Consider the following 8,971-nt stretch of genomic DNA (forward strand, 5'->3'; position numbering starts at 1 on the left):
ATAATAAGCGGGATTTAATTAATGTTCCCAATTTGTGGGCTAACTTAAATTTTAATGTAATAATTTGACTTCGTAACAAAAAACTATTTTATTTTTACGAAAAAATGTTCTGCTCTGAAAGAGCTCCAAATGCGAAGTGAGGATGGAGTTCTTTTTTCTCTGTCCTCAAGAATACAAATTTCAAATCTCAACGGAACTTTTTGTCTATTCCCAACTGCCTTTCCTAAACTCCTTAAACTATGACATGCCTGAAGCAAAAAGCTTTCGGTCGTAAAAGGAGAGATGACTTTCTCCGAAACCATTATCCAAGCGAGATAACCAACGCGCGGTGTATCAATCGTCCCGCGAAAGGTACGCCACTTTGACTTAATACAATAGTACCATGCCCGGACGGCCCGAGAAGTCGCGAAGCCTCTCCCGATATTCCCGAAACCCTTTCTTCAATTTCGCCAAGCACCTGTCAATAGTTTTACGACCAATTTATCATTTGGACAAGTTGGGGGTTCTTCTCATTTTGTTATACCTACATTTTATACAATTTTAAAGAAGTAATATCTTTTTCTTCTAAAAAAAGATTTAATTATTAAATGTTTGAATTTTACCTTTATTTTAATTTTAATTTTAAGAAATTTTAGTTAATATTTAGTACACTTTTTAACACTCCCCCCGAAATACTGCAAAAGTATTTCAATAGTTCAGTTGCGCTATTTAATTGTTTTTATCATTTTTGATTTCAAGCGCGTAGAGCAATTGTACTGGCCTGATTATCTCGCTACGGTTCGCCATTCTTAATTGACATTTCCGCACCTTTTTGTCGCGGCCGTAAAAGATTTTAGTGACTACACCGAGTTTCCATACCTGTTTAGGTAGTTTATCCTCATGAACAAGCATGACATCACCAATTTCAATTAATCTATTTTCTTTTACGGTCGCGGCGTGATGGGCCGATCTTAGCTCCATCAAGTACTCGTGTCGAAATCGTTTCCAAAGGTTTTGAATTAATTGTTGTCGGTATTTTAAACGTTTAGTTAATTCGACACGAGTAGCTGGTAATTTGTCATTTGGAAATTTCTGAGAAGGGAGGCAGGTAATTCTTTTCCCAATCAAGAATTCAGCTGGTGTGAGAGGGATTGGTTCGTTTATATCGTTATAGACGTAGGTTAAGGGTCTGGAGTTGATCACTGCCTCAGTTTCGGCTAGTGTCGTCTCCATTTCCTCGTATGTTAATGAGGCTTTACTTAATACTTTTTTTAAAGTGGTTTTGGTAGAGCGTACTAATCGCTCCCACCAACCCCCCCACCAAGCTGCACGTTCGGCTATAAATTTCCACGTAATGCCATTCACTCCAAAATGTTGTTTTAGTTCTGCGCTATCTAAGCATTTCCAAATTAATTTTAAGTCCTTGTTCGCTTTGTGAAATGTTTTTGCATTGTCGGTATAGACTACCGATGGAATGCCCCTTCTCGCTACTACTCTACGGAATGCCAAGAGAAACTCTTCCGTTCTTAACGATGATACTAATTCTAAATGAATAGCCCTAGTGACTGCGCATGTCACGAGGCAAATGTAGGCTTTTTCTGGCGGGCCATTAGTTTTGCGTATGAATAATGGTCCCGCGAAATCTATTCCAATAATTTCAAACGGTTTCGATTCTCTCATTCGATCCGCAGGAAGAGGAGCTACTGGTGCTACGCAAGGCTTTGCTTTTATTTTTCTGCACTTTATGCAACTGCTAATTACGTTTTTTGCTAATTGCCTACCAGAAACAATCCAGAATTTTTCTCTGGTTTGCGTAATAGTTTCTTGCACTCCTCCGTGCAGTGTTTTCAGGTGGCTTCTCATTAAGATTAATTCGGAGAAGCGATTGGTTTTTGCCATAATTATAGGATGCTTTTCGCCATAAGTTAGCTCTGATTCTGTCAAACGGCCTCCTACTCTTAATACTCCTTCTTCGTCGAGCTGAGGGTGCAAAGTTGCAATCTTTGATGTAGCTAAAATTGTCTTTTTTAATTGTAAATCACTAATTTCTCTTTTAAAATCTTCTAATTGTGTTGCTTTAATCCAAATAGTCTCAGCTTTATTTAATTCCGCAGCTGTCGGTGGCATAATTTTATGACCCCATTTTGTGTGTAAAATATTGGTGTTTTGTCCATCGGTTACTACTTCCTTATTTTTACCGAAAGCTCGCAATACGTATACCGTGATTCTAATCACCTTGTCTAATGAATAATATCTGTTCAAATCTAGAATGTTAACTATACTGATTTTAGTTTCGCATCCTACTACCAGGACTACCTTTTTTCTCTCCACCCCGACTTCGACGGGTACTCTCCTTTCTTCGAATCTTTTCTCGGGCCACTGCGATTTCGGCTTTTTTAGCCAAACGGGCCCCTCCCAAAATAGCTTACACGCTGAGAGTTCTTCGGCGCTTGTTCCCCTTGAGGGCAAATCTGCTGGATTTTCGGCTCCCGAGCAGTGGCTCCAATTTTGAGGGTCGGTTATCTTTTGAATTTCGGCGGTTCGATTGGAAACGAAAGGCTTCCATTCTTTAGATGAGCCCTTTATCCAATGCATAGCAATTGATGAATCGGTCCATAAAAAGGCGGCGATGCCGGTTTTATAGAAATTGTCCCTTACGTAATTAATGAGTCTCGCTCCTAGCAAGCACCCTAACAGCTCCAGCCTTGGCAATGTAATTGGTTTGATGGGAGCCACCTTTGCCTTGGAAACCACGAAAGATACTCCAATAATTCCAGATTTTGTTACGTAACGAACGTAAACAATGGATGCGTATGCCTTAGTGCTCGCATCGGAGAAACTGTGTAATTCAAATTCGCTAATTTCGTCTTCTGGGCAATGGAAAATGCAACGCGGCAATTTAATTCTTCTAATTTGGGGTAGTTCTCTTCTCCATTTGGTAAATAACTCTCCCACGTCTGGAGGAAGTTCGTCGTCCCATTTTAACCCACGTTCCCATAACATTTGAAATATAATTTTAGCTCTAATTGTAATCGGAGATAGCATTCCCATCGGATCGAAAATCTGCGCTACTACACTTAAAACTTGCCTTTTAGTATTTTTCATTTCCGACATCATCGCGATCAAATTTGATAGATCGAAAGAAAACAGATCCGCTTTCGCGTTCCATCTCAAGCCCAGTACCTTTAAATTTTCGCGGTTGGTACCGCTTTCAAATAATGTAATTTCACCCGCTTCTTGTCTTTTATTTCCCCAAATTTTTCTCAATTCGTCCGAGTTGGTTTCCCACTTTCGGAATCTCATGCTGGCTTTATTCATGATTTCGGTAACTCCAGCGGAGAGTTCAAACGCTTTTTTTACGTCGCTGGCTCCGCTCACCAAATCGTCATAATATAGATCTCTATTTAGAGCGCTTACCGCTGAACTGTGGCTTCCCTCGTATTGCTTTATGTGATATTTGATCGTGGCTGCTAATAAATAGGGGCTCGCTGTAACTCCGAAAGGAACTCTTGCCATTCGCAATATTTGGTAATCCTCCTCTTTAATTTTTCCATTTAAATCCTCCTTTACCCAAAGAAATTTCACCGAGTCCCGTTCTTCTTCCACTAGACCGACTTGTAAGAAAGCCTTTTCAATATCTGCCATAATGGCTACTTGATGGTTTCGGAATCTTAGTAATAAAAGCAATAAGTCTGGGTTTAGATTGGGGCCAGAACTCATACAGTTGTTAAGCGACGGAGATCCGTATTGACTCGCTGATCCGTCCATTACTACGCGTAATTTTGTAGTTGCGCTAATTTCTCTCTTCACACCTTGGTGCGGTAAATAGAACGCTCCAGGTGTATCTTCCTTTTCTCTCGGGACAACTTCCACGATACCAAGAGCTAATTGATCGTCAATTATCTTTTTGTACTCCGAGAAATATTTAGGATCTTTATGGAATTTCTTCAGAAGAGGTTTGAATCTTTTTAAGGCGAGGGTTAGATTGTTAGGAAGAACAGTTTTATCCACGTTCCATGGGAATTTTACGTAATACCTTCCCTCCCTGAATTCGATTTCTTCATTGAATTTTTTGATTACTTCTTCGTGGGTTGGCGCTAAATTTTGTTCCTCGCTTTTAATCCCTAATGATTCCAATTCCCAGAAACTTTTCATAATTTTATTAATCTCTCCTTCTTCTACTCCAGTAATCATTGCCGTGACGCTAAAATTTTGCGCACTTGAGTTTTTACCCCTTTGTGGACCCTGAATCACCCATCCAAACAAGGTATCCAGAGCTACAAATCTTCCGTACCTTTCTATACCTTTTACTACGTTCCAATAGTAATCTCCTCCAACTAATACGCTAATACTGGAAATATTTTTATTGGCTAAACTTGGTTCGTCTGCCATTTCTCGGCCCTTCTCTTTCATAATTTCTTCCATTTTTCCGCAATGTTTGGTAGTCGTTAAATTACACAAGAAAGGTACTTCCATAGCTATAATTTCAATTTTTAATCCTGGATAACGTTTGTTCTGAAGGGTTACTCTAACTACGCGCCTCCGCATTTCCTTCGGAAATTCGTTGCCAAAGTTATTTACTGTCAATCCTAATTCTTCAACTACGGGCAAATTCATTCTTCTAGAGTATTCTTCTTTTACGAAGCTAACTTCGCTACCCGCGTCGAAAAGACATCTTACTTCTTCTTCCAATACTTCTGAAGTTACGGGGTTTTCAATCTTAATCATAGCGGTTTGAAGTAGAGTTTTCCGCGCGCTGATCAGGCCTTGCCCGGTGGATGTCGAGTTTACGTCTACCTTTTCCTTGGGGGCCGTTTCATCAGATTCTTTTTTCGTTTTGTTCGCTTCGTTTAATTCGCATATAGCAAAGTTATGTTTCACTCCACATGCTCGGCATGCCATTATTCTTGCATGGCAGCTTTTGCTATCGTGCCCTAATCTCAAACATTTAAAACATCTTCGATTTTCTCTAATGAATTTTCTTTTTTGCTCTAATGTTAATTTTACGCAATGAAAAGTAGCGTGTACGGTATTATCGCAGAATATACAGTATATTTTACTGGCCGTGGCCCTTTCTACATTAGTAGCTAGGGAGTAAGCCGAGGGAGTATAAGTTTTATTTTTATCTATTTTTCCAGGAAACCGCTTTGACCTATCTTGGGAAGAGGCTCCTTCTCGTTTATCGTTTTCCGTGGGTGCGCTTAATAATTTCGATCTTTCTCGACTTTGCAAATCCTTCCTCAGGAACTCGATTAAATTATGGACGTCCCAATCTTGGTCGGTATCGCGTTCTTTACTAAATTCTAGGCGAATATCTTCGGGTAAACTTCGCAGCAGGGCAGGGCATAAAAAACTACCATTGGAGTGAATGTTTTGTCCTAATGATTTTAAACTTCTAATATTAAGTTCGACTGTGTCGAATAATTTTCGCAAGGCCTTGAGATCGCTAGACTTTCGAACGGGCTCTATGCTTAAAAGCTTATTCATGTGGGTGTGAATGACTAAATCCCTACGACCGAATCGATTTTTTAATATTGATACAACTTCGTCGTAAGTGTCATCCGAAGCGTATATGCCAGAAATTACTGATTTTGCCTCCCCCTCTAAATACATTTCCAAATAACTAAATTTGTCTACCTTGTCCAGGTCCTGCGAGTCCACAGCGACGGTGAATTGGTTCCAAAAACTATGAAATTTGGTGATATCTCCATCGAACTTCTGTATAGCAAGCTTAGGCAGTTTGGTATGAGATTTCCTCGAAACACTACCCGCAGATTTATTATTGTTAATATGCCCGTGAATACTAGCTCCCGACGCTTCCGATAATATGTCCGTTACGCTGGACGATCCTCCTCGCGCGGCTTTAATTCTTCTACCGATCTTTAATTTGCTCGCGAATATTTCCTCCTTGTAACGCTCTTTATTCAACGTCTCGGTTTCCAATGTTTTCTCGTCGTCCGTCAATGCCTCAGCATCCCTTTCCGATAGGCGATGATCCTCTTCCTTTTTAATTAATATGGATAGCGCATCTTCTAATGTCTCGATGTCTATCAAATCATCGCTTAAATAATCCGCAACTACCTTCAAATAATTTGTAATTGTCGTTCTCATGGTTTTCCTTATAGCTTTAGCTCTTAGATATCTTTCATTTTTTCCTTTGGCGTTTTCCGCGGCCTTCGCTGTGGCATCAGCTATGGCTCTGGCTACATCTGTTTCCGCCTCCATCTTCTTAATATTAATATTCGATATCTTTTTTCTTGTAATACTACCGCTGTCTGTTCATTCACAACTCAACCAGTCCCGGGTTTCGGCACCATAAAGAAAAGTCCAAACGTCTGGATTCAATTCCTTTATAATTAATTTAATGCTGGGAGATTAAGTTTGAGAGTAAACTAATTTTAAATACTAATAATAAGCGGGATTTAATTAATGTTCCCAATTTGTGGGCTAACTTAAATTTTAATGTAATAATTTGACTTCGTAACAAAAAACTATTTTATTTTTACGAAAAAATGTTCTGCTCTGAAAGAGCTCCAAATGCGAAGTGAGGATGGAGTTCTTTTTTCTCTGTCCTCAAGAATACAAATTTCAAATCTCAACGGAACTTTTTGTCTATTCCCAACTGCCTTTCCTAAACTCCTTAAACTATGACATGCCTGAAGCAAAAAGCTTTCGGTCGTAAAAGGAGAGATGACTTTCTCCGAAACCATTATCCAAGCGAGATAACCAACGCGCGGTGTATCAATCGTCCCGCGAAAGGTACGCCACTTTGACTTAATACAATAGTACCATGCCCGGACGGCCCGAGAAGTCGCGAAGCCTCTCCCGATATTCCCGAAACCCTTTCTTCAATTTCGCCAAGCACCTGTCAATAGTTTTACGACCAATTTATCATTTGGACAAGTTGGGGGTTCTTCTCATTTTGTTATACCTACATTTTATACAATTTTAAAGAAGTAATATCTTTTTCTTCTAAAAAAAGATTTAATTATTAAATGTTTGAATTTTACCTTTATTTTAATTTTAATTTTAAGAAATTTTAGTTAATATTTAGTACACTTTTTAACAACATCAAAGCCACTTGTGCTGAATGTGTTGCGTTCGTAGGTGATGGACTTTCTTCCAATATGGCAATTGCCTAGCGACTAGGAGTGGTTATGACATCCAAAGAAATAAAATCAGTTTTTCCTAACCGTTGTAAAATTCATAATTATTCAAAGTTGAAATTTTAAATTAAACTTTATAAAAAAAAATTAGCAAATCCAGAGAAAAAAGTGGTATTAATTTAAGATATATGTCATATGTTCAAACTTCTGAGAAACTTGTGGAAATTTTTCAAGGTCATCTTTGATCAGCGAAATAATTATAACTAAACTAAAGCAAATTTTTTTAACTTCTGGAAAAAAGATTAAATTAGTACCATTATAAACATCTTGACAAACAATAGGAAATATTGTAGAGTGTCTTAGCATGGCCAACAAACTTACACGCTTACACATAAAGTTTCATACACAAAAGATGAAAGTAAAATGGGCCGTACAAACAATGAGTGCCTCAGTAGCGAGCGCCATGAAATTTCGGAAGGAAATTAAGGTCAAAGAGTTTCAGAAATGTGATCCAACAGTTAACTTCATTGAAATTGTGGATAGGTAGAGATAGGGTGTTGGTATTAACACATGTTAAGATATAAAGTTTGTTTTGCTTACCTCAGAGCTTTTGATATCCTCAATTCACGAAATGCATACGCTGAAGGGTACAAGACTCCAATCAATAGCTATAACAGAGCAAGGACCAACATCCTGAAAATGAAAGATTTTATGATTAATTTATGTGATTACGAAGGACACTTGATTTCAGAATCGACTAGAAAAACTGTACCTCTGGGTTTTGCAGTTTCCATCACTGGTATTCTACATCTGGTAGATACTCTTGTTACGCCTGAAGGACCATTGAAGTACTGATTAGGTTTAAAGTTCAGTTGTAAGAATCAAATTTTAAGAATTTCACTTTATACAGATATCTTCCTACCTACAAGTTATCTCAAGATCACTTAGAACTTACATTAAGTGTTAATCGACCGCAGGGAGGCTACAACAATAAACCCACAGTAGCTCAGTTTAAGTCCGCCTATAAGAGGTCTTTTATGGCAAAGTTGGAGGCATCTGGCTGCGCCAATATTTTAGCCCTCGATGATACATAAATTCCTAATTTATTCGAAAGTTCCAAAAGGACACCACATCTGATGTTTCACTTACTGATGAAATTGAAGACGATTCTGATTTGTTTTGATGGTTCAAACTTGATTACGGACAACATCCTTCACTATGTCGCTGACTTTGTTGTAAGGAAGCTGAATAGAATTCTTAGCTGTCATCAATGCAAAGCAACATTACAGGAAAATCCAGATGACAACAATAGAAGCTTTCATAACTATTGTGTTTCAACAAAATCCTTTCATTTAATTCGCGACCATGGCGGGTTGGTACATCCATCTAAAGATGTGATAAAGATCAATACACTCACGGAAAAATGCATCAAAAGTCTCAACCTTGAAAAATGTGGTGGTTCTTTGAAAAATATTCCACTCAGAATTGAAACATTTGTAAGACGATGCTTGATAAACTAAACATTTTTTCAAATCGAACAGAACACATGTTTGAACAAGAATTCGGTTGGAACCACCATTTGAACTAATTGATCAAAAACGCCATAAACATTTATACCAATATCTGATTGCGAAAGATTGCCAAGACTCTAAATGAAAAAATGAAGAGATAATCAATTAGAAAGAAATTGACCAAACTAATCCTATTTCAAGGACAATATTATTCACCTCGGCAAGCTTCAGGCAGCCTTCAAGACATACTGGATTATTTATTACTTATATTCATTATTTATTTATTTGTATTAATTTTTTACATACTTTATTTTGTTTTAGTGCAATTTAATCTTTTAAAATACTACTAAGAAACTTCGTTGTTTTGTTTTTAAG

At 37.9% G+C, this 8,971-nt stretch overlaps 1 protein-coding gene across 1 annotated transcript; it reads right to left on the reverse strand.

The window, feature by feature from the left end:
• Positions 1–708: 708 nt before the first annotated feature.
• LOC149957399 (uncharacterized) lies at positions 709–6,204 on the reverse strand. The gene has a single exon (XM_090167015.1). The coding sequence runs from the start codon at positions 6,202–6,204 to the stop codon at positions 709–711; it is 5,496 nt and encodes a 1,831-aa protein (XP_090023141.1).
• Positions 6,205–8,971: the final 2,767 nt, after the last annotated feature.

This window comes from Leiobunum rupestre, chromosome 2 (assembly GCF_980474605.1).
Source record: "Leiobunum rupestre chromosome 2, qqLeiRupe1.1.hap1, whole genome shotgun sequence".
NCBI classification, from domain to species: Eukaryota; Metazoa; Arthropoda; class Arachnida; order Opiliones; family Sclerosomatidae; genus Leiobunum; species Leiobunum rupestre.